The sequence below is a fragment of the Phlebotomus argentipes genome, unplaced genomic scaffold (genome assembly GCF_947086385.1).
Source record: "Phlebotomus argentipes unplaced genomic scaffold, Phlebotomus argentipes genome assembly contig_5, whole genome shotgun sequence".
NCBI lineage: Eukaryota > Metazoa > Arthropoda > Insecta > Diptera > Psychodidae > Phlebotomus > Phlebotomus argentipes.
In genome coordinates, this window is record NW_026776165.1 from 10,446,043 (window position 1) to 10,471,328 (window position 25,286).

General features: G+C 39.8%; 3 protein-coding genes, 1 long non-coding RNA gene and 2 other non-coding genes across 6 annotated transcripts; 3 read left to right on the top strand and 3 right to left on the bottom strand.

Moving 5' to 3' along the window:
- Positions 1-5: 5 nt before the first annotated feature.
- On the bottom strand, positions 6-2,372 carry LOC132256335 (flap endonuclease GEN). The gene is made up of 2 exons (XM_059752686.1): positions 1,939-2,372; positions 6-1,877 (listed from the first exon to the last, which is right to left on the bottom strand). Exons 1-2 carry the CDS (start codon positions 2,094-2,096, stop codon positions 68-70), a joined length of 1,968 nt encoding a protein of 655 aa, XP_059608669.1. The 5' UTR covers positions 2,097-2,372; the 3' UTR covers positions 6-67.
- A 1,075-nt stretch (positions 2,373-3,447) lies between these two features.
- LOC132255988 (odorant receptor 4-like) lies at positions 3,448-9,984 on the top strand. The gene is made up of 3 exons (XM_059752164.1): positions 3,448-3,530; positions 9,246-9,622; positions 9,665-9,984. Exons 1-3 carry the CDS (start codon positions 3,448-3,450, stop codon positions 9,964-9,966), a joined length of 762 nt encoding a protein of 253 aa, XP_059608147.1. The 3' UTR covers positions 9,967-9,984.
- Positions 4,177-4,687, bottom strand: LOC132256149 (uncharacterized). Its single transcript, XR_009468202.1, has 4 exons — positions 4,575-4,687; positions 4,429-4,506; positions 4,304-4,365; positions 4,177-4,237 (listed from the first exon to the last, which is right to left on the bottom strand). It is a non-coding gene; the product is annotated as an uncharacterized LOC132256149 (long non-coding RNA).
- A 742-nt stretch (positions 9,985-10,726) lies between the features above and the next one.
- Trnai-aau (transfer RNA isoleucine (anticodon AAU)) lies at positions 10,727-10,800 on the top strand. Its single transcript has one exon. It is a non-coding gene; the product is annotated as a tRNA-Ile (tRNA).
- Positions 10,801-10,851: 51 nt separating this feature from the next.
- Positions 10,852-10,925, bottom strand: Trnai-aau (transfer RNA isoleucine (anticodon AAU)). The gene has a single exon. It is a non-coding gene; the product is annotated as a tRNA-Ile (tRNA).
- Positions 10,926-19,094: 8,169 nt separating this feature from the next.
- Positions 19,095-24,379, top strand: LOC132255989 (neuropeptide CCHamide-2 receptor). Its single transcript, XM_059752165.1, has 6 exons — positions 19,095-19,580; positions 19,823-19,998; positions 23,163-23,281; positions 23,335-23,409; positions 23,687-23,807; positions 24,082-24,379. Exons 1-6 carry the CDS (start codon positions 19,095-19,097, stop codon positions 24,377-24,379), a joined length of 1,275 nt encoding a protein of 424 aa, XP_059608148.1.
- The last annotated feature ends 907 nt before the right edge of the window (positions 24,380-25,286 follow it).

Below are 25,286 nucleotides of genomic sequence, written 5' to 3' on the forward strand. Positions count from 1 at the left end.
CTGAAAATTCTGGTACTTTCCTCGCGACACCGCGTGAAGTTGCGCGCAAAGCGTCGCCCTTCAAATCTCAACTGTCATCTGAGGAGTCTTCGGCTTCGTCGAAAACCTTCCTGGACAGCTCCAGCGTGGACTCAAAGAGATCAACAGTAGTGTTGAGATTCTCCAGAAGGTATGCCACATCAGATTCAGCGATAGGAAGTGATTTGGCGGCCTTTGGCGTGGAGAAATTCATGAAATTTGCAGCTCCTGCGGCAACAAGGAGATCCAGTTCGTCGATATCTTCCTCCTGGCGCTCTTTCACAGGTCTTTGTCTAGCCACATCGTAAAACAACTCCCTCCCGTTCAAATTGGTTACCTTGGGTGTCTGTGACACGATGCCAGCGATGATATCTGACAGATTTTCCACGTCTTCAGTGCTTTCCGGGAGATTCTCAACAGCCTTCAGGATGCTATCCTCCTTCTCCAGCTGCTGGAAGTACTTATCAATCCTCTGGACACCCTTTGGAACCACACCTTTCCGTCTGGGTGCCTTTTTCTCAATCTTCCTCAACTCATCCTTCATCTCATCGAACGTACTGAGCGAATCCTCGGGTTTTCGCTTCTTTTTCCTCTTCTGTGGTCTTCTGTCCAGGAATTCCTGCACTTCACGCGGATGAGCAGCCTCCAGGAGGACGGCAGGTTCGATTGTTGTCCACAGAGAATCTATTCCGGCCGGATTGTCCTGTAGAAAGGCCGTGATTTGCTCATCGGGAATCAATCCGTGGAAGAAAGGATTGCACTCTCGCCAGATCACCTCGAAGCTCGACACTCCCTTCAATGTGCGCTTCTTCTTCACCTCCCGAGGCGTCACCAGGGCCTCCTGTTTGGGGTGACTCAGCTGCCAACGCGTGAGAAGCGGCAGGATCTTCTGGAAGGCGTAAATTTCCTCCCACTGCAGATTCTTCACCATCATCCCGACGAATTTCAGCACTTTGGGACGCTTCCACGTGAGATTGAGCTGCCGTGGAGTCACTGATGCTTGCAGGAATTCATCGATGACATCCTGTTGTGGGAAATCATCGGAGAGCAGAGCTTTGCGGCGAATCTGAACCTCTGCCCGGATCAGAAGTCGCTTGTCGCGCCACAGGGAAGAATCACAGCCAGAACTCATGCCACAGAGTGCACATCCCTTCTTTGAGTGACTCTGAAGCCTCCCCGAGTGTCCACAATTCACGCACACGCTCTTGTCCTCGACTCTGTCCTCGAGATCCCGGAATTTCTGCTCCTGTCGCCGCCAATTTTGCACATGCTGCAGAATCTCTGCGTCAGAATACTGGGAAATGAGCTTTATGACGGAATCCTTCCCCACGCCAGCCACTCCTTCCGGGCAGTAGTCGCATCCGGCCAGCAGGGCCATGAGGATGATCTTGTTCTGTCCCAGATCCAGAATTGGGCCTATTTTCTCCATGTCGTACACATCCACAGCTCCTCCCGAGGCCGCCACGCTGCCCTGCTTGGCCACCGAGAAGTTCCTGTACACCTTCCGGGCTCCGTAGGCGAAGCAGTCGGAGTCCTGACTCACGACGCCATCCACAAGGCCATCGCGATTGAGATGGGCACAGAAAGCCTCCGCCTCGCCGGGGCCCTGGACACACTCCACGCCCATCGCGTCCAGCAGGTGTTCGCAGAGCTTCAGCACACCGTTGAAGCGCGTCCTGCCTTTCCTGCTCTCGCTCTTGGCGCCCTTGGCGGTGGTTTTCTTTGGAGCTCCGCCCCGGAATTGGAGATCATTTCTCCGGGCGATTTCGTCGTACTTCACCGACGGAGCCTCGCCCTCCAGCACAAAGACGGGAGTCACATTGGCCAGCAGCAAGTAGCACGTGCGATGGAAGAGATTCCTGGTCAGGAGGACGAAGAATCGTGAGTGTAAACAAAGGGATGTTGGAATTTTGAGGTTACCGAAGGTAGAGACGCGGCTGGATTGGATATTCCACCACATTTTGGTTCTCACACACCCACCCGCCGAGGTCGATGGCCACAACTCTGCCGGAGAGCTCAAAGAGGGGCTTCCGATCGTGATAGGGCTCCAGAACGGACCACAAATCCCGGATTCCCATCCTGGGTGGATGTAAAACCGTTGGCGTTTTCAGCACACACTGAGCTGAAGTCAGCCGAAAGCCAATCAAAATGAGGTTTGTGCCACGGCTGACACAATTTCTGATTTTGAATTGTGTTTGAAACACAGGTGAAACTAAGGGGGAAATAGACCAAGCAAAATATGTTCGAAAACCGCGGAAAACTTCACTTTGCGAGCAAACAAAGGATAAAGACGACTAGGCATTGTTAACCTTAATGTGAATTTGAACCACGAAAGTGTAATATTAAAATATTGAACACACGAATTCAACATTTTTTCCATTCAGACCAGGCAAAAATGCAGACCAAAATCTAAAAACACGATTCCAACGTTACAACTTTCGACTACGATCTTTTATCAAGGGAAAAGAGTTGAAAGACGTAGTAAAATATCCACAGCAGTTGATGAATTCAATGAAATTATAATCCTCAATTGAATACACTTTTTTTTTATTAAACTCTTTCCTTTTATAATTTTTTAAAAATTATTCTGTGTTGTTTTTCCATGGTCGAAAAAGGCTGAAGATTCTAGACAACGTGATTCTAAGCATTTGTCTATAATTAGAACCAGTTTTGCTGATTTTGGCTGCCACCAAAAATAACTGAAATATTTGCCATTGTTAATCTATTCTTAGTAAGTAAATTCTTTGCAATTAGAGACTTACAGGGGAAATTCAAGAAACGCGCACTGCCAAAATCAATAATCCTGATTTGTTGTGGAGTTGGTCTTGCCATCAAAAGTCCTGAAAGATGTCAAATTTCTATTGAATCAAACTCTTAAGTTAAACTGCTGAAGGAATGACAAAACTTACCAAACATTTCTGATGCCAGAAAGAGGAACAGAAGTTGGATTAATCCCAAAGAACGTTTAAAGCCAGCCATGTTGCGAGTCAAACTGATGTCTGAACAGCTCCTTTTCCGGTTTATATATTCACAAAGTTGGGGAGAAAATCGTGACGAATTGTTTTGAAGAAAAGACTCACGTTCTGATGTTGTTGCCTTAGCATCAACTGCTAAACAGTAATATTTTGTCTTTGTTGCTTAGACACGTTCTTGAAAGAATTCGATGTGAAGTTTATAATACACTTTTTGATGTTTACAAGGTCACTGCGCCTGGAAATATCTTGGTTGGTTTCTTTTTAAGCAAAATCATGGACTTAGAACTCTGAAACCGAAGTAAATTGATCCACATTGCAGGATTTTCCAGTGGAAATCGAGGAATTTTTACACAATCTATGATATTTGGTCAGAACCAGATATGAATTCAAGTTAAGTTTCGCAGGTGAAAAGTAATTAGGATTCTTTACTTTAATTCAAAATAAGGAACACTAAATGAATATCATTGTGAATATCAAGGAAAAAAACTTATTATTGAGAATAATATTCCTTAAATTTAAGATTGAACATAAATTTCTGTTCTTTTTTTTTACCGATTTTTGCGATTTGATCCTGTCTTAGCATTCAATGTTATTCTGGCTTATACTGATCGAGTTGGAATTATGAATAAAAATAAGAAATATAACTGAAATTATATTTTTCATGTAAATATATATATACATAAAATGTAAGCATAATTACTATAAAACGTCCCTAAAATTATTTTATGAGTTATTCCTTATTTTTTGCTTCTTAACGAATCGAGTGTGATACAAACTGATTAAAGAAATTTCTCATCAGCAACCAATCAACGAGGCTAAGATTTATTAATCCTGTTGTGAATTTGAGTCACGAGAGTTCTTTCATGGAAATATTGAACACAAGAATTCTACATTTTTTCATTCAGACCAGGCAATTATCTCACTTGCTCTTTTTCACGATGAAATGTTTGGAATTATCGACACTTATCGACACGAATTGCGTGCAATTTCTCTTATTTCTCACAATGTTAAGGGAAAAATAGGACTCACAATGATCAATTATAGTCTTTTCGGTTTCGACTATTATTTTTTATCATGAGAAAAGTGTCGAAAAACTGCAATTGAAATAAAATTTCCACAGAAGTTGTTGATTTTAATGGAATTATAATCTTTAATTGATGACATATTCTTTTTATTAAATTCTTTTCTTTTACATTATTTTATATTCCGTGTTGCTTTTCCATGATCGCCAACAGCTGAAGATTCTAAATAACAGAAATAACATTTTAGCATGGAGTTCTAGATCACGAAACCACTAAAATCCGACTTACGCAATCAACATTAGTCTATCATTAGAACCAGTTGCGCTGATCTTGGCTGCCACCAAAAATAACTGAAATATTTGACATTGTTAATCTATTCTTAGTAAGTAAATTCTTTGCAATTAAAGACTTACAGGGGAAATTCAAGAAACGCGCATCACCAAAATGAACAAGCGTTAAGCCTTGTGGAGTTGGTCTTGCCATCAAAAGTCCTGAAAGATGTCAAATTTTGTCGAATCAAACTCTTAAGTTAAACTGCTGAAGGAATAACAAAACTTACCAAACATTTCTGATGCCAGAAAGAGGAATAGAAGTTGGATTAATCCCAAAGAACGTTTAAAGCCAGCCATGTTGCGAGTCAAACTGATGTCCGATCAACTCCTTTTCCGGTTTATATATTTACAAAGTTGGGGAGAAAATCGTGACGAATTGTTTTGAAGAAAAGACTCACGTTCTGATGTTGTTACCTTAGCATCAGCTGCTAAACAGCAATATTTTGTCTTGTTACTTAGACACGTTCTTGAAAAAAATTCATGCCACGGAGATAATAAAATCTTCTCTATCGTGATAATTTGAACTTTAAGTTAAAAGTCTTGTCTTGAGTAACTGACGTCTTTCACTGTGAGTTGCAATCGGTGAATATGAAAAATTAGCCTCAAATTTTATTGAACACCAAGCGTTCCAAAGGTCATAACTCAGTTCGGGTGTGAAAAGTCGCAGATTCACGCCTTAAATTTCACCCACTGCGAATCTCCAATGCCAGAGAAAATGTGATTTCCTCTCCCAGTGCAGCAATTCTGCGTCCCTGGATGAATCCAGTGAGTAATCTAATTTCCCTCCTTATCCCATATTCGTGATGGCAACAGGAGGGCGGCGCGGGGGTGAGAAGGAAGGGTCGCCGTGCTGTAATTGTGGGACGGCAAGTTTCACCCGGAGGACGAGGAAAGGATTCTCGATCATCCGGCGAAGAATGGCCTTTCGTCACCCATAAAGTCCGTGATTGGGGCGAAAGTTAATTTATGGGCATTTTTGCGAGAAGAGAAAAGTTCGGCGCAGGCAAATATTGCCTCAACGCAATGAGAACTACACAGGATAATTGAGTGGGTGAATATGGTCCAATGCGTCATCCTGAGTTAATGAAGAAGCTCATCGTCATCTTTCCTCACTTTCGCACAGGAATTTCGCATTTGATTAGGCACGAGTCTGGAGAAGTTTAAGAGCTGAAAACTATTTGAGAAATCCAAACTTTATCTCTCAGGTTACATGATAAGGAATGTCCTTTGCCTTGGCAACACACACGCTTCCACAATGAACTGGGAAATGTGGGAAATTCACAAGAAGACATGCTTTTTGATGTAAAATTTTCTACCTCAATTTCTGCACTTTGACAAGATTTTCAGAGATTTTCCTTGGGTTCGTGAACAATATTTGCGGCAAAGGAATAATGCGCTTTGAATGAAGCTTTAAAACTCCGCTCATCTGTGATTCTTTGTTGAGAAAAACTCTTCCTTTCCACTGAATATTCATTCACTGAATTGCTCTCAGGATTCTCCATGGCAAATTTGCTGTTTCAATGAATTTTGTTGTTTGTATTTTATAACACACACGCTTCGGATTATCTGGATTTTCTTCGCTCTCCTGCGTTTCTCGCATTTTTCGCCTCTCTGATTCGCCAATTTGACACGGAAATGCTTTAATACATGAAATATTGGGATTATTTCACCAAACAACCCTTTTTTCTCACCGCCAAATCACGGAGAATTTTCTCACAGACTTTCATTTCATCAATCTTGTGAAAATTTACACAATGCCGCCCGTGGAAAGCGTCGGAAAATCGGTCGGGAAGCAAATAAATGAAGAGGGAAGAAAGCCGGAAGAGCGTCTGGCCGTGGCACGGGAAGGCATCTGAGGAATGGGCGTGATGGAAGTGGTCAAAGGACAACTCATGAATGGCGAAGACTGTTGCGAAGGGCGAAAAATCAATCAATTTGTGTCGCTGTGAAATGGAAAGTTTTGCTGACAAAGAAACTCTGTAAGATATTCCAAATACTTCGATGACTTGTGATAAATTCGATCTGGTGGAGGGAAAAACAGAGAGAATTTTCTAATCCCTTTTCTAGAGTGCGACGCATTCACTTATTCTGTAATTCGGAATTAAATCCTGTTTTTGCCGCGAATGCGCGACAATATTACATTTTGAAGAGTAATTCTCTGAACAACACAAGGCAAAGCAAGTGGTTTAGCAAATGGTAAAATTGTCATCGTTTGATGGTCATTCATTTCCTGTCTCTCCTCGTTTTAATATCTGCTTTGTGGGCGATTTTCATCACTGAAGCACAAAATTCGTTTTAATATGGCAACAAGAGTCGCTTCGCTTCATTCATTGAAAGATGAGTTAAGCGATTGGAGGAGAACTTGGATGAAAACCATCCAGGAAAGGAGGAAAATCTTGTGCGTGCCAAGGGGAAGATAATATGGTCAGAAGTGGTGTACAAAGCAGTAGAAATTTCCATAATATTTGGTTCATCACTTTGATTTTCTGTTGATTATTTTACTCTCAGAAATTTATTTTTATTCAAGTGACTTATTAAAAGACGATAAAAGATTATACAATATAAATTTTTGCACTGAAAAGAAAATTTCTATCATTTATTAGTAGAATAGTATATTTTCACTAATTGCAAATCACAATTTTGAAAACTAAGCGGATTCAAATCGAACATAATCTCAAATCAAATCTTGAGCCAGAAAGATTCTAATTAAGAATACGATATTGAAAAGTGCAAATAAAAGTAGACAGTCTGAAAATCAGAGAAATTAAACTGTCAGTTAGATTTCAGTTATAGTTTTTAGTTGATTTTAGTCTTGCTTAATATGTCAAGAATTGATGTACAGCATATTACATATTATCTTTCCCTTGTTGTGAGCTTTTGAATAGAAATAATTGAAATTATAGGGAAAGTCTTTAATGTTTTATATTCCCAATGAATACATTTTTAATGTTACGTTAAGTTGAGCTTTGATTCAAGTTTTTTTTCACTTCTATACAAGCTTCTATATAAATAAAAGAAGTTTTATTTAACAATGAATTATCGGAATGATCCAAGGAATTTTTACTGCACGTTTTCAAATACTTCAGTAGCTTTTTTTCGTGCTTTCAACCGAATTTTATATCACAAAAGAAAAATTTATGTTTACAATGCAAAAGAGCTCTTTTTCAGCACTCAAATTTGGATAATAAACAGTGAATTTATTTGTAAAAATAATCCCTTAACAATTATGTGTAACTTTTGATTTTTACCCTTAAAAATATTACATTATTTATGCAATGTGTAAAGAAACCGCGCAAGTTGTGAACATTCGCAATTATTCTCTTTCGCATTTGCCCAGCAATTTTCCCATCTTGCAAACCTTTATTTGCACTCTGTGCTCCAGGTTGAGGGTTTTCCACTCACGTCCGAGCGTTTGTTTGGTTTGCCTTTTCAAAGAAAACTCCTTTTCTCCCGTGTTTGGGCCCATTTCTCCTCAATCATCACAACTGTTGATGCCTGTTAACGAGACAGAAGCACTCAATGTTATTTACCACAACTATCAGTCTTGACGCCGAAGTGCCTGATAAATGATTTATTGACACAGAATTAGGGAAATTTTCTTCTTGTTGTAAATTATGCCGCATTTCCTCTTGCGCGCACACTTGAGGCGCCCTTTCAACGGATACAAATTGCTCAGACGCTCCTTCAATACATCCTTGTTATCCATCTTCTTGTTCTCTCTCCGCTTCGGGATTGAGAATCAAGATTGAAGGCAGTGGATTTTTCACCGCAAAGCAGGATTTACGCACTATGTGTTTTTGTCGAATACACTTAAAACAACGCCTCGAGCTTTAGGGTTGAAGTTTGAAAGCTCAGCAGCTTCTCAGGAGGAACAACATTTTGCCAAATGTATAATTATTGGAATATGTTCGATGCGTTTGAGTAAAAACATTTGCCAAAAATTTATTATTACCATGTTATTAATTGTTAAAAGCGGAAAGCTTGAAATCGCGAAAAAATGCTAAAACTTTAGTCATAATGCATATCAAGGGAAAATGAGTGAAGTGATGAAAATTCTTTAATAGAAAGAGCCAAATGACTCTAATTTCCTTCCGTCTTTGATGTTCGGATAATTGAACTTGATTATCTCTTATTAAATCAACATATTTGCTTATTAAAATTGCATGTACAGATTGTTTGTCACACAGAGATATAAGAAAAATCGATTACATTGAAAATTGATTGAAAAGTAATGCAATATGCAGATGTTCAGCATGCATAAAATTTCCCCTTATTTATGTATATTTAATGACAAAATAATTTAATATTCCTGTGCGTCATGAGAAAATTAGCGCACTTTTCAGACGCCTTGCGATTGAAATCAGGACAGCTTTTCAGTTTTACAGCAATTGTTAAACTTGTCGGAAGGATTTTCTCATTCTCAGTGCGCAAAATGAAAGTTTCCAAGCAATTGGAGAAGTTTAAGGGTGAAAAATCAGTGATTGATTTCCAAATCTCCGTTTTGACGATCAACATCTTTTCTGGTCCGTGGAAAAATCGCCTCTTGGCCGTGATTTTTCCTCTCTGTTCCATTCTTGGATTAATCTTCACAGGCTTTTGCCTATATAATTCATTCTCAACTGAACTGAACATTGATATCATTACGACGACATTGTTTTTTCTCGGTCTTTTCCAAATTATTTCAAAATCAATTATTGGCTTCATTGAACGTCAGCATTTCTTCAATCTTCGCAAATGGATTGATTTTCTCTACAACGAAGAAGAAATAGATCCTGATATAAGGGAAAACCTGGAAAGGCATTTGATTCAATCGCTCGAAATTTGGATGTTTCTGACCAAGTGAGAATAATTTACATGCAATGTTAATTCAGATTTATTACATAACAAAATGGTTTCAGATGGGGAACGCGATTTCTAACCGCGGCAGGAATAATAACTACAGCTACAATGACACCAAAGAGCAAGATGGGCTTTATTATGCAAATTCCTGGCCCAAATGCAGTTCCTGAGGAAGTGATTTTTGTTATCCAAATGGTATTGATAACAATTCTTGCCGTATATCTAATAACACTTGACTTGGGAATAATTTTCATTGGCATTCAAATTATGGCAGCGCTAAATATTCTCAATGATTGCATGAAATTGATCGATGAGAAAACTAAGGAAATTCCAAATTACCTCAAATCAATCATCATTCGCCACAACGATATTATCAAGAACGTGAATCTGTTCAACGAAGCAATTCAAAAGATGGCGTTTGTTCAGGTCACAAACGGTACTTTGATTCTGATATTCGTTTTCGTTTTCTTGTGCAAAGAAAGCGATCAAATTGCAGGATATTTAATATGTTGTATTGGAATTGGTCAAATTTTTCTCCTTTGCTTGTTTGGCGAACTCATCAAGATGAAAACCGAGAGACTTTCGGAGACTCTTTACCTCACAAACTGGTACGAATTGAGCGTGAAGGATCAGAAGACGTTTCTTCTGATCCTCGCGATGGCGCAGAAAGATTTCGGACTGAAAGCGGCCGGAATGTATGACGTCAATCTGAACGCCTTTGTACAGATCGTCAAACTGGCCTTTTCTTACTGCACCGCTTTGTATGCTTTGAGCAAGTGAAATGTTAATACGAGAGGCGTATCATTGAAATGACACCGAAAACATGTCAGAAAAGAATCTTTATCCTCAAGTGATACATTTCAGAAATGCTTTAAAACCCTCAGTCATGGGAAAGAGCAATCATAATTAGAAAATTCAAATAGAATGCTTCTATTTGCGCACTTTTAGCTTAATAAAACGCAATAATTATAGTTCAGCGCCGCTAATTAAGTGTTTAACCGAAACAAATACTTCAATGCTTTGAGAAAATTCTGAGATTTTCAGCTCTTTGCCGTTGAATAAGTGACTTCACGGAGACTTTTGGTATTTTCAGGGGAAATATAATGCAATTGCTTATCAAAATCAATTAAATAAGGAGGAATATGGCTTCAATATAATGTTACGATATTCAGACAATCCTCGAGCAAAAATAAACTCTGTCTAACAAGGCAGATAACAAGGCTCGGTTTCATATATGAAAGTTAGAAAGTAATTATTGCGAAAAGGGTTTTGTGAGGTCTGGTTGGAAATTGCATTTTTCACCACAATTACATTGTATTTTAATTGCTCTTATTAAATGTATTTTCAATTCCTCTTTTCTAACGCACAAATAATTACTTTTCTCTTATCGTATTAACCAAAATCATGTGAGAAAATCGGATTATTTGCAGAGAGCCAGAAAGCGGCTGGTTTTCTCCCAATAACTCGACTATACTTGGCGCGCGGCTCCGCGGCTTCGGCGTGTGGAGTGGCAAGAGAGTTTGCCGCAGCGCTCACATCGGGCCCATTAGCTCAGTTGGTTAGAGCGTCGTGCTAATAACGCGAAGGTCGTGGGTTCGATCCCCCCATGGGCCACTCTTTTGCCGCCTTTTCCCTTTTTTCCACGAGGGTTGCGCGGGCAAAAAGTGGCCCATGGGGGGATCGAACCCACGACCTTCGCGTTATTAGCACGACGCTCTAACCAACTGAGCTAATGGGCCCTGCGATGCCCGCACGCGACGTGGCTCTGTTCCTGGGCAAAGAGTAAACAGTTTGGGATGAAAAGCGCGCGCCAGAGAGCATTTTTATAAACACCAAGCGAGCATGTGTGCAATCCTAATAGACATTGTTTATCATTCCGAACTTGGTGGACTCTATAAAGATGCGATAATGAGTGATTGAAGCACGTGAAAATAAATACCAGAGAGAAATTCACCATACATTTGCACACTGTCAAGTCGTAATTTAATGCGAAGCTCAGAGGCCCAGATTTTGCCACAGCCAAAGAGACGCGCCAAAGGAGATTCTGATCAGGCGGCGGATAAGGCGAAATGTGGCTTCGTAGTTGAAAAGTTGTGCCTAAAGAACGCTGCCAGTCAATCAGATTAGCGGGGCTAAATTGAAAGAACCGTCATTATCATGTCAGCAGCCAAAAATTTCATGCAAGACGCCCACGGACTTGATAATCACCCAATTATGGGCGCCACCCCCTGATTAGAATCCCCTTGATGGCATCCCAGCGCTGCCAATAACATGTGCTTCTCGGCTTGAGCCCAAAATTACTCCCTGCAGCTCAATTTTCCACCCCGCAACTTGCCAGGTAGTTTATTAAAGGCGCGCTTCTGACTTTTCCGCCATGAGGCACCGAAAGGAATTTATGAAAGGGAAAATTCAACCCTTTGTAGTGACGCTCAGTCGAGTGTATCTCTCTGTTATGTGGAGTATTGCAATAAAGACGATAATAAATGTGATTTATTAACTACACAAGAATATCTTTGTATCCATTAAAGTAGGAAGGTTTAAAACTTCTGTATTTGAGAGCTGATTTGAAAGAATATTTGATGCAAATGAAAGGTAAGTCCATTGCTTTCAGTTCATATCATTAGACACAAAATTCGTAAAATTATTGTTTTGACGTTGAAGAGAAAAGAAAACAGTAAACTCCGCCCATTTCAATGCTCCGCCCACTCAGAAATTCCTACAATAAGGAGCAATAAGAAGAAGTGAAATTCCTTTTGATTTTACGTGAGACTTGAATATAATTCATTGCATTAAAAGTTTTACCCCAAAATTTTCTTGTTAATTTTCTATCACAGCTTTGCAAATATTCCGCACGAGGAATTCCAATTGATATTCCTGAAATGACTCTCACCTTGGCAGGAGTGCGTCTTGAATGGGTTTCCATCCTTTTTTTAACTCTATTATTTCAGTGCCATTCTCCGGAGAAACTCCCTTCAGCCACTTGAGTGACACAATCTCTTGATTTAAGCTCAAATAAGGTCAATTTCAATGTGAATCTCTTCATGTTGGACTTTTCCTCTGGTCGCTTTATATTGCTTTTCTTCCATTTGCTTATAAATTATTCTATAGCAGAAATTTGGCTCTTATCATTGTTGGATTTATTTGCTAAAATCAATGTCATGCTGTAGCTTTATGTGTTGTGCTGTGAGTCAAAGTGGGATGTTATCTGTTGGGCGCAATAAGCTTTTGTTTGGAAATTGAAGCATTCAATTAAATACAGCTTAATTATCCATTGATTGACTCATGTGGCAATGTTTGTGTTATAAACTAATTTTAGTTGCAATTAAGTACACTTCACTGTGCTATTAATGGCCAATAATTGGAATGTAACGCTATTGTATTTGTGTATGAGATTGTTGAGCATTTTCTTTTGCCCGGCGCGCTTTTCATGATTTTATATATCCTCTTTTCAACTGTCCTGGCTGTGGCATTTGCTGAGAATAAGTGCTTTACATTATTTACCCAGCAGATGAAATGCATGAATTCGCAATACGACAATATCTCATGACAATATCGAACATCTGTAAAGCTTCCTTCCTTTACGTCCTTCTGAAGCAAATCGCAAAATTCTATTTGCATTCTTTTCCTTCGAGCGTCAAAAGCGATGTTTTTCGTTTCTTTTTTTACTCGGTGAAATTATCGCTGAATTTCCTCATGAATAAAATTCAGGAGAATGGAACATTTTATCCACACTCTCGCCATTCGTTCAGTTTAACACAATTTCAATATATTAATAAAATTTCACGCTTTCGCCAGCACCGAAGGGAAAACACATATCATGTTGGGCGACGCAAAGCTTATAAATCGACTTATTTGGAGATTCTGAGAAACCTCGAGTTGTCTTTAAATTTTAAAGACACGCGGCATAATTATCCACCGTTTTCTTCTCAGCCACACAAAGTGGATAAAATGAAAAATTTGCCCAACAGTTTGTCCAATAAAACGATGTAATAAGTCAAAAGCCAGCGACAGATCTGACTGTGTCCTTAAAGAAGCCACAGAGAAGTGGAAAGGCAAGAAATGACACAGAAAAAGGGAGTGAAGAGAATGTTAATATTTGTGTGCTCATGAGATCAAAAGAGCAACAATGGCCTCGGGTTAATATTAAACAAGGGGCAAAATGAATTTTTCAACTTTTATCTCCCGCCAAGGCGTCGAATCCTGCTGGGAAGGGCACTCGTGGAACCACATCTAATCTAGTATTTTGACAAGATTTGAGGACAGAAAGGAGAATTCCTTAAACGACCCATTCAGCGTGATGGAGACAGATTTATTTCAAGTCTGGCTTTTCTGGCAGCCTCGAAAAAAATGGACAAATAAGCTCTGCCACTCTTGCATTCCAGATGATGATGCCTGCGTTGGTGATTTCAGCGAAATTCTGCGCAACTCCTCGGAAGAGCCACTGTTCGGTGCGTCACATGCGAAAGTGCGTTGCTTTTCAATATACAGACAAATTGTATTGCTTTTCATTACAACAGAGCTTTTTCCCTTAGTTTAGGAAGAAAAAAGACAGATGTTTTCAGTCTCTTTAAAAAATATAAATAAAAAAATTCAATTCCAATTTTTCAAATCGAAAGGCAATTGTTTAATTAGTGGTTAAAACCGCATTTTGTCCTACTAAAATAGGTTTATTTGCCTCAAAACAGCATAAATAAAGTCAATAAATTGGCGACTTGCGAATAAAATTGAAGAAACAAGTTTCAATCGGGTACCCCGAATATTTCAAGCAGATGACAGAAGTGTCAATGATTTTTCCAACAAAACGTTTTCGCTTTTCTCTCTGGTAGTTTTACAATCTATTGTGAAAAACAGTTCACGAGCGAAGAAAATGCGAAGTGAAGAAGAGTTTAAAAGACAGAGAAAGAGGAGTGAAAAGTTGGCGTCACTTTTGTCAACCAGAATCTGGCAACTCGTTCGAGCAATGTCGCAGCAAATTCCATCGAATTGGAGGACAAACTAAAGTTCATGTCTATTAAGTCCCTTAGAAATACAAATGTCCATAAAAATGCACTTTTTAGTGATAATTTGTGGATGATTTTTGGATAAAAAGTACACAAATATCTTCTAATTAATAATACTGAGTCTAGTTAATTATTATTATTTATATTTTGATGGTTTTTATTTAACTATAAAATGACATGAGACAGAATTAGATTCATTGCTTTGAGCTCGAAGGAATACTTTGCATCACTTGTGGTCTCTTGCGACAGTGTTGCATGGGCGGCGCGTCTCGAGACTTTTCCTCTGAGTTGGAGCGCGCGATTTTGTACCTTGCGAGCGCTTCGCAATCTTCACAGCCAGTCAGTCTTCGGCGCGTTGATGATCCTCCAAGTCGTTGGGAAGCCACAGAGGCTGGCAATCTAATCAAGGATAGCTCGTCTCGCTCATCAAGCGCCAATCTATTACGCTGAGTGTGTGTGTCGATAAAAATTTTCATAAAATTTCTCATCTCCCCATCAATCGCCGCTGCTCGAGTTGGGCGCCAAAAATCTGCATATGAATTGTCCTCGATGAAGGATTTGGCAATTTCGGCGAGTGAGTGGAAAAGGAAAGATTCAGTGCGATGCGAAAAGTGTGACTATTTTTGTGCTCAAGAAAAAATGTAAAAAGAAAACGCAACTCTGCATATAAGACGTGTGATTACCCAAGGAAAGGAGAAGTGAATTATAATTGTAAAGTATCGATTTTATTGGTAAATTTGTTTGCTTTTGCGGTGGTGGATTAACATCGTTAAAAATAGACAATATCGTTAAGTTCTCACTTGTGGCGCTCCTGGGCAAAAGTCGCGTAGAAAAACTCTGCTTCACTCTGAGTAAGTGAAAGAATTTCTGCTACATTTTTTCTCATGTACCAGAGAATTTACAAGCGCCTGCATTGACTTTACACTTCAGTGGAAATGGAGAGAGAAAATGTGAATGAAGAGAAGTTTTTTTTTCTTCTTCTCAAAGGATAATTTTAGATCAAGTTTTCTTAGTCATCTTGCGATCGAGCACGACGTTTTCTCGCTGAACTTTCAGACAAGTTATTTTTTTATAATCATAAAATTTAATTAAATAGTGATAGACATTCAATTTCCAGAGCAATTAACTTCCCCTGACGGAAGAAGATTAGTTTATGGTTTTAATTACAATATGAGGTGAAATTTGTGGGAGGAAAGAGATTAAATTTTGACATCAATCTTCGAGGCTAAAGCAAGGCAGTGGTAAAAAGTGAAATTACACAAATCATCAGATAAAATCGAAGACCTTTCCTGTGACTTTGACATAAGAAGGAAAAGATATCGTCTAATCGCATTGTCCTGACGGTAATTGAGTTTCCATTCACTCTATGTATGACAAGTTGAGTATCAACTTGTCAGTTTTTTTTTTTGCTGACATGAATAATAATATTGTTTAAACACAATTTCCTCCTGCAAATCGAGAGACAGGAAGAGATATTTCTCATCCATCCCTGTCAATTTCCACCCTACTTGCGATGCCCTCAGCCTGAGGGGCTGCTTATAGAATTTAAAGCCTTCTGAGACACTCGCCTTTGCCAGCTTTCGCCAATCTGTCCAGACGTCAAGATGATTAATTCCTCCTCAGCTTCTGAGTCAATGTTGCTCCGAGTCATCTCGTGAAGTGATATGAATTATTATTGTGGCGCTTGTAAAACTTTTCCCACCATCACTTAAATAGCCCGCGTGATTTTGATGCCTAAAAATAGAACATCTGATCCTGAACTTTAGTGCTTTATTAACCGCCAGAGTGAAAAAAGGGCCGCGTGTTGATTTTTCTGCACGCAAAGACACTCACAGTTGTTAATTTGTGGAATTGCGCCTAGGAAGCATCTCTCATTTCCTTCGCAATGATTACATTCAAGAGTCGCGCCGCGACGTTAAGAATCAAGGGGGAAATACCACGATTAAACTGTGTCACTTTCCCAAATTCCTTGGGAGAATCACAGACACTTCCAAAACCCTGGCAGTGCTTAAAACATGATTTTTTCGGAACTTCATACATTTTCATAAAATACATTTTCGTCTTCATAAAAAGACGATATTTTTAACTTAAGAAAATGTGTTTAAGAAATATTTGAAGTTTCCAGTGGATATTCTGATGTGATCCAATTCTAAGTTCCTCAAAATTGCTTAAAGATATGGAAAAGAATCCTTGAAAGAAACTTATTCGGAATCTTTAAAACGCAAGATGAATCGGAAATAAGCTAAAATTTCAGCTATTTCAGAGTGAAAAGTCAATCAAAAAGTTCTTAAAATAGACAATTTTGTATCCTGAAACAGTATTTTAGAGGTTATGATCAATCTTAGCATAATTAAGATCATTTTAACACAAAAAGCTTGTTTCTTCGTTAGATTTAGTTACTATTGTGACAGTAAATGTAATTTATGGCAGTTTAGACACAATAATTAATGATTTTGGAGGTTATTTAGTGGAAAAGTTTGTCTTAAATTCATAACATAACCTAGAAAGATGCAAAGAACAATTCTTTTTCTTCGAGTATTGTGTTAATTTCTCTTTAAAGTAACTTTTAAACGCACTTTACTGTAATATTTCGACTTTCAAATACTTCCACAGATCTAAATCACTTGTGACTGTGATATTTCCCCCTCGATGGAAGTTGAAATGATGAAAATGCGCGAAAGTGTGGCAGAGGGAAATGAAAATGTTTACAATGGGCAAAAGATAGAGTGAGTGAGATTAGAATGAGAGATACAAGCATTTGCAGAAGGAATTAATTGATTGATATTTCCCTCAAAAGGTGGCAATTTTCCATCTCGAATGAAATCTTCTCGCTGGAATTACCAATTTATGTTTGCCCAGAGGCAGAAATTCGACTTGTTGCGTGCTGAGAAGGAAGCAAAGATGAAATATTAATTGGCAAAAGTGTGTGCTTCTGGCCTCGCGGGAAAACAGCCTAAATCACTCAAATTGTCCACCAGTTGTATAATTTCTCATTTGTCATCAATTAAGAGAAATATTTTGAGACATTGCTTGATTACTTCGCCACCATAAATTCACTGAAATGTCACACAGCAACATCAGCATGACGAACAATAAGATATTCAGCATACAAACTGCACTTGAATTATCATAAAACTTTGCATAATAATACAATTTCAGGCAAAAAAGTGCACAAAGCGAGATTTAAAAGATGTCTGGGTCAGTGAAAAATAGCAATTTCTATGACAAATCTATTAATATTCATCCAGCAACTGACAAAAACATCATCATTTGGATGAATCAAGGGACAAATGCACGTTTTTCAGCGAAAAGAAAATATTTCTTCCCTGAATCAGTGCATGTAATTTAACTTTCTCAAACTTCATTATAACTATAGAACATTTTGGCAAGGTTCATAATGTTTCGAAGCGTGTTATGAATAAGTTACAGAAGAGTGGAAGAATCGCAACAGTTTCTTTAAATTCAATTATCAATTCACGCCGTGTTTTCAACATCAGTCGTCCAAAATCAAGCTTCCCGCTGAACTTCACATTCCTAATTGACCACCAATGAAGTTGAATTTAATTGGCAAAATTTGCATTCTATACCACGTAATCGGGTCGTTTGAAGGCATCAATGATATTATCAATAATTTCTTCATTCACATTTTCTCAGTGAATCTTGGCAAAGCTCAAAATTGCAGTGAAACGATTTATTTAAAACTTCCTCTCTTTGCTCAAACGAGGAAGCATTCAATTTATCTGAAAGTTTTCTGAATGAGCGAAGTTTGTCAGATTATGGTGAAAGATGTTATAAAGATAATTTCACTGAACTCTGCGAAATACGATGAAGTGGACCTAAAATGAGCAGCACCATATTTTATTCTTATAAATTATATGTACACACATAAACAACATTTCAGCGCAATCAGTACAATTTGATAAGCATGATTTAGGTATTTTTACCTCAGTTTCCGGGCAATTTCCTACAGAAAATTTAGATAATGAATAATTCTATCTCATTTTTGCCATTGTCGTGGTGGAAAAGAAAAATTCTGAGGGTTGAAAATATGTAATTTATAGATAAAACTTTGAGATTTGTTCATATTTCTCGGAATTCTGGCAATTGAAGTGACTGCGTTGGTGTCAGAAGATGGATTATCACTTAGTATTCTCAATAATTTACCAAACTAACTGTGCCCAAGAGAGTATCGCTTGCCCTATTGCATTTTCTCTGCATTGTTAAAACTTTCTGAGGATCTACAAGCAAAATCTGGGATGTTGTGTTTCTCACAATTCTAAAAAGAAAGAAGCGCCAACAGAATAAAGGGATATATTTACTTTGGATTAGGTAAATCCAATATATTTAGCATGAGAAATAGTAAACAAATTCACCCAGAGAGTGTCCTTTTTTGTGTCCTCCCACACACATACACACGCAAGATGCTCCTTTTCCGGGAAAGATGATGTTGTGCTCTCGAGGAGCGGAAGTTGAGCATCACATTATTAACTACGTGGGTCGTAAGGAAAGTTTGTGGGCTCGGAAGACACTGTGTGATGGACAACAGTCCGGCCAGTAAATTGTATTTGTTGCTCGCATAACGTATTTACGGGGCGATGTGACGTCAGAGGCGCGTAGATGAGCGCGCTGGAATTGGATGTCACAGCGAAATGACGGCATCACATCTCATTTTCATTTCCCATGCAATCACAGTCGATGCTGTTCTAGCCAGGCTTCTTAATGCATGTGTCGCAGAAGATGTTCAATTTGTTTCTGTCACAGGGTGGAAATTGAATTATATATGCGATATAATGCACGGGCGTCGCAGCGCGCCCCCGTGCTCACAGGACGCACAAAGGAGCGACTATGTGTGCACACTCAGAATTGTATTGGCTGCTCATAATGCGATTTCCCACTGTCTCTCAGGTCATGGCGAGTGGCATGGATGAGAATTTCACAGGTGACTTTTTCCTCAACGCCTCAGAGGACACCCTCTTCACGGCCGATCAGACGTTCACGTCCGACATGCCAAATGCGACAAATCCCAGTGACGACTACACCCCCTACCCCGACCGCCCTGAGACCTACATCGTGCCCGTGGTCTTCTCCATCATCTTCGTGGTGGGGGTGCTGGGCAACGGCACACTCGTGGTGGTGTTCGTCCGGCACCGCGCGATGCGCAACATCCCCAACACCTACATCTTCTCGCTGGCTCTGGCCGACCTGCTGGTCATCCTCATCTGCGTGCCGCTCACGTCCATCATCTACACGATGGACTCCTGGCCGTGGGGCGAGACGCTGTGCCGCGTGTCCGAGTTCGCCAAGGACATCTCCATCGGCGTGTCCGTCTTCACGCTCACCGCCCTCTCCGGCGAGCGCTACTGTGCCATCGTGAACCCCCTGCGGAAGCTCCAGGTGCGCGCTTCAAATCTAATCTAGCTCTTTGCTGACCAAAGTCACTTTCTGTGCCAAAATGCACAGAACTTTTAAGCACTAAGCAGCGTGACTTCTCAAAGTAATGTCTAAATTTGATAAGAATGAAGCACTCAGGAAGGCAATATTGACAATTTCTTAACATTCTTACTTCTGCCTCACTGTACAGCATCTCCCTCTTGACTTCCTCTTGCGCGTAATCTGATAACTCCCCCAAATTGCAGACGAAACCCTTGACCGTCTTCACAGCGGTCATGATTTGGATTATCGCCATCCTCTTCGCCTTGCCAGTCGTCATCAGATCAACAGTGGTGGAGCGGCCGGTGAACAGGAACAAAACCATTCTGATTTGTGATCCATTCGGACCCGAGGAGGACAGCTTTAGGCCGACATACAGAAAGTAAGTGAATTTCTACCGAGAGAGAGAGACAATCAATCAGCACGCGTAATGAAAATTGCTTTCTCACCTGTCGCAACGAAGCAATTTGTAATAAGATTTGCCATAACTATTTTACTGTCTGAAATTAATCAAAAGTGCTGAGAGACTTGATATTTCAGCATCGTCAGACAATTTCATGCCTCAATTTGTCAAGAGATGGGGAAAAGTTACAAGAAATGCAATTTTAATCAGTCGCGAAATGGTGTCAGAAGTGGAATTTGCACAATGAAGACGTTTAAAATGCTGCAATTTAGTAAATTTTTGCTCACTGTGAACATGAAATATCTTCTTTTCTGTGATTCTTAAGGGAAAATAGGAGATTTCATCCTTCTTCTACGAACTTGAGGGCGAAAATCACAGCATTTCCAAACCATCGAAAGGTGTCATAAACTCCAGAGTTATTTCCGCACAGAGTAATTCATTGTTGACGTAATAGATAATTTAGTGGTATTTTATTGAATGGCGGATTTATTAGGCAAATTAATCGGCCATAAATTGTACGCAATTTCATGTTGGGATTCTCTTCTCATCCTCTTGAAAATCATATGCAAATTTTGTGTGGCGACAATTCATGCCATATAACAAGCGGGAGAACTTTTATTGAGCATCAATGAGCGAAAGGCACACAATTTTCATCTCCCAAAAGAGGAATTGACGATGAGGTGAAACTTCTGATGTGAGCGGAAATGATGAAAATGTCGCTTCGATTCATTTTCAGGGAAACTCAATTTTCCACATAGGCACGCAAGAGTCGCAAGTCAAAATGAATGGTAAATGCAAAGTCAGTCACGCGTTTGTCAATTAAATAGCGCCAGAGGCTGAAAGAAAAGTAATCAAACTTTTGTCCCATAGGCATTAGTTTCAAAAGATTTTCATGATTATTAGACAACACATCTTATGTTTAATTAGGTATTCTATGTGGAATACTGCGCGTCAATGGCTTGTGATTTGTGCCCAGAAGAGGCGAACTTTTTGGGAAAAAAAATGCGAAGAATTTCCGCCACGGGGGGAAAATGTCAACTGTTGCGTTTGCCTCATGTGACAAAGATTAAGCAAGATTTAGGGATGAGCTTAGGGATGAGAAGATTATATTCTTATTCTCCCTCACCATTACAGCTTCTCATGCATATATTATAAAGCTTCGTTGTCGCTAAAGTCAGTTAAAAGCTCTTCTCTCTCCCTTAAAGTTCCTTCCTTAACGAATGACGTTTCAGTGGAACGAGTGGAACTCACTATAGCCAAAAACTTTAGCACAACTTTAAAACCCCCTTTATTCGTCTTTCTTTTAGCCAAATCCCCATTGTGAGATTTGAACAAGGAAACTTGTCAACTCTTTGCGCCACGAAATTAATTTTGTTAAGTGAATTCCAGACATTTTACTCACAAGAAAGAACATCCCAGAGAATTAGAGCCAATATTGAGAGCTGTACAGAAAAGATTGTCGCACGAATTCTTATAGTTAAGTGAATGAGAAATGAAGGATATTTGGAGAAAGAGAAGAAGAGCTTCCAGGCAAATTAGTGGAATTACTGCCAGATAAAAGAAAAACTCCTCTTGTGATATTTTCAAAGGAGCATTTCCTCTCACGTCATGTGCAGACTTTCAGCATTAACACGAATGATTTGACTTCAAAGAGGTTCAACTGTTAAATGCAAACCACTAAAATTTGCATTCGACAATTGTATTATCGATTTAGAATTTAGAGTAGTTTGAAAATCACCCTCTTTATGTTCACTGCACAATTTTTCCTGTACGCGCCTCACATTTTCCATCCATATGGATGAAGGATATTTGGGAAAATGAGCAGTACACAAATGAGATTTATAACTATCATTAGGTAAATTCAGCGAAATGTGATTGAATATATTAGGGTAAATATTACAGGCAAGATTACACTCCGTGCTTTGCGTTATAATATTTACTCTCTCGTCTAACTCGTCCCCAAAAACACTTTCGCGCGTTCCCAGCTTTTCCTGCCGCCTGTTTGACTACACAATAAATCAATAGCGAGTATCTCCTTTCACTTGGCGTGTAAATAAATATTAATAACAATGTGGGAATTAATTGTTTGATTTGAGGCAAAAGGGACCCAAACTTTCTGGCTACATCACGCTTCACTCCACTTTGCATCATCTTCGCACACCATCTGGAAGACACCGCCGAGTCCTTAAGTGGAAATCATGTAGACCTTCTTTGCCGAAAACAATGTATGGTAATTAATTTATACATGTTGCAGCCGTGGGAATTCCGGGGCAAAATATGCGGTTACTGAGCATATGTAGTTCCCGACACATCAACTACTAAACTAAACTATTACGCAAAGTCATATTTCACCAGGAAATCAGGCGTTAAAGGGTTTTTGGGGAAAGTTCGGTGTTATCTCAATAGCAATAGCCATGTTTCTGATAAAATGTCCAACAGAATTTCCAAATAATCATACGATTTTAAGTCTATTGGATGAGTTTTGCTGTGAAAGTGGGCGGAGCATTTGAATGGGCGGAGCTTAGAAAGTTATTGCTTGATTCCATTCCAATGTCCTGGCACTTTATGTGGCGCCTTTTAGAGGAAGTCCAACGACGGTCTTATGCTAAAATTACCCTATATTTTTCCTGTCATTATAAAGTCTCGAAACGACTCTGCACAGTCGTTAATGTTTTTTGTTACCGAAATTGCGACAAATGACGCAAATTAACTCTAAAAAGACCTTTGTTTAAGCCCCTCGTGGCTATTGCAGTGAGATTTTCTAATTTCAAATATACCAAATGAGTTGAATTTCGCGTCAAAATTCATATTATGGCTTTTTATATGACAAATTTTTGGGAAAACTCTATATTTTTCCATATAAAGGACAATTTCAGCATAATTCCGCCACAGAAATTCAAAGAGTGCCTTGAGCAGTACAGAAATTCAATGTTACTGACTGAATGAACCTGTTGACTTTCATAGTTTCTAAACACAGAGAGTTTAACGGAATTATCGAGAAATTGAATCGGGAAAATTGCCTCGAGGCCAAGAGTGTGAAAATTGTGGAAGCAACAATGTAACGCATGTAATCTGCTCTGTGGCGAGGATTTATCGATTCAGTGGAATGTTCATCATGCTCAGATTTTATCTGCCGTCAACAGATATGCTGTAATTGGAAAGGCTGTGACCTACTACTTCCTCCCGCTGACCATTATTGGGATCTTGTACGCGTTAATGGCGCGGCGACTTCACTTGAGTGCTCGCGAGATGCCTGGTGAGTCCCTTTAAGAGCACAATAAAAGCTCTCTTTTTTCAAGTATGTCATTTATGCTCCTCTTGCAGCCCAAAGTCGCTCCCAGGCGAGAGCCAGAAGACATGTTGCCCGAATGGTGGTGACTTTCGTCATTGGTGAGTGCGAATAAGGAATCCTCTCTCTATGTATAAAGCTTGATATATAGAGTCATTTAAATAATTTGAAGGGAGCATCCGTTTCAACTTTTCACATTATTTCGGGTACTTTGGGACACACCATTCACACGAGAGGCAACAATGGTACTTTAAATTTCAATTTGTCCAAAAATCATCAGAATTTCATCCTCACTTCGCTCCCCCGTTGAGAATCTTCAGCATAGCTTCAGCATGAATGGGCGCTTGTATATTTTTATCTCTTTTCCCTACTCTGCAGTTTTCATTGTGTGTTTCCTGCCGCATCACATTTTCCAAATGTGGTTCCACTTGTATCCGGACGCCGAGGATGATTATGACGAAGTGTGGCACGTCTTCAGGATAATTGGATTCTGCTTTGGGTGAGGAAATTCATCATCTAATCAGTCCAATCGTACACATTCACCCCAGTTTTCCACATTACACCGTGACTGAAACGGGGTGAAAACCATCAAAGCTCTACAGTCATTACAATTTTAATGGGATCATGATGAATGGAAACACTCCAATATTAATATCCATGCAAAGTTGTCACCTGGCGATAAATCACTTTTCCAGAATTTTATTGCAAGGCTGCAAATATTGCTCGGCAACTACATAAATCACACGGTCTGAATGGCCTCGTGTCTTTTGCAGCTTCCTCAACTCCTGCGCCAACCCGGTGGCGCTATACTGCGTCTCCGGCGTCTTCCGGCAGTACTATCATCGCTACTTGTGCTGCCGGCGGTCGCCCTCCCACCGAGCCGGCCACTCCACCGCCACGGGCGTCTGTGATACCAGCTTCACCTCCACGGTGCGCCGCGCCACCACCCAAGTCCCCCTGCCGATGGGCCAGAACCCGGCCAGCAATCACTGGTACGGCAACGGCAGCGACTGCCCCCCGTCGCCCCAGTGCGTGCGCTCCAAGTCCTCCAGGTCGCTGGGGAAGAGGTGAAATGCGAGCCGCGACTCCACCACCTTCGTCTAGCTCCATTCCAACCCGCAGTCATTCCGCCTCCCGCTCCCGTCCCACCGAGCACCTGAGGCCGCGCCGAGGGAAATCCCCGCTTTCTCTCCTGGGACACCTCAGAATCCGAGCACGGTGAGGCGCACAATGTCTCTGTTTCCCCATGAAGTGTTTAACGCTGAAATTATGAGCATTATCTGAACTTCTGAACCGCAGTGGACCAGGCTAATCTGTCCAAAATCCAAATCACAATTCTCGATCATGTGTGAATCAAAGATGGTCGTTGAAATTTGAAAAGATGCGGAGAAACTCAATTTGAAAGAGACAAAACATTTGGATAATGTTCCAGGAGACTTTTGAGCACTGTAAGAATTGAGTAAATCGGGAAATTTAATCATTCTCTCGAAAGAATTCTGAGAAAAGTCATATTTGAAGATTTCAGTTTGGAAACCAATTTTCTACCTTAAAGATTCAGTTGTGATTGTCTTGATTTTTGAAATCCACAGCTAAGAATAAGACATTTTGCTCCTCACTGTGCTACGGATCGTGGCAATCCAAAAAGGACTCGCACGCTATTTATAGTTACCAAATGGAGAAGAACAAGGAGGAAATAGGATGTGTTGTGTTAATAATTAATTTTTTAGCTCTCATTGAAATAAGTGGAAATAAGATGAGAAAAAGAGATAATTGAAATTCTTCAAGAGGAAAAAGCTCACTTGAAGTTCACAGATTCTCTAGAGGAGCGACTGAGGGTGGGAAAGTGACTTAATTTGAAAGCATTTTACTGCCTTGGAAAATTACTCAATTACTTTTAATTCAGCACCGGTGATTCTGCCTCAATTTGACAAGATTTATTAGCTCTCTCTTCTCGGGAAACTTTACTCCTTTAGCAGCG

Excerpts from the sequence above, each read along its gene's own strand:
- LOC132256335 (XM_059752686.1), bottom strand. The coding sequence starts at position 2,096 with ATGGGAATCCGGGATTTGTGGTCCGTTCTGGAGCCCTATCACGATCGG. Across the intron at positions 1,878-1,938 it reads CAGCCGCGTCTCTACCTTCG|GAATCTCTTCCATCGCACGT; the intron begins GTAACCTCAAAA and ends CCTCCTGACCAG.
- LOC132255988 (XM_059752164.1), top strand. The coding sequence starts at position 3,448 with ATGAATATCATTGTGAATATCAAGGAAAAAAACTTATTATTGAGAATA. Across the intron at positions 3,531-9,245 it reads AAGATTGAACATAAATTTCT|ATGGGGAACGCGATTTCTAA; the intron begins GTTCTTTTTTTT and ends AAATGGTTTCAG. Across the intron at positions 9,623-9,664 it reads GTTTGTTCAGGTCACAAACG|AAAGCGATCAAATTGCAGGA; the intron begins GTACTTTGATTC and ends TCTTGTGCAAAG.
- LOC132255989 (XM_059752165.1), top strand. The coding sequence starts at position 19,095 with ATGGCGAGTGGCATGGATGAGAATTTCACAGGTGACTTTTTCCTCAAC. Across the intron at positions 19,581-19,822 it reads ACCCCCTGCGGAAGCTCCAG|ACGAAACCCTTGACCGTCTT; the intron begins GTGCGCGCTTCA and ends CCCAAATTGCAG. Across the intron at positions 23,808-24,081 it reads ATAATTGGATTCTGCTTTGG|CTTCCTCAACTCCTGCGCCA; the intron begins GTGAGGAAATTC and ends TGTCTTTTGCAG.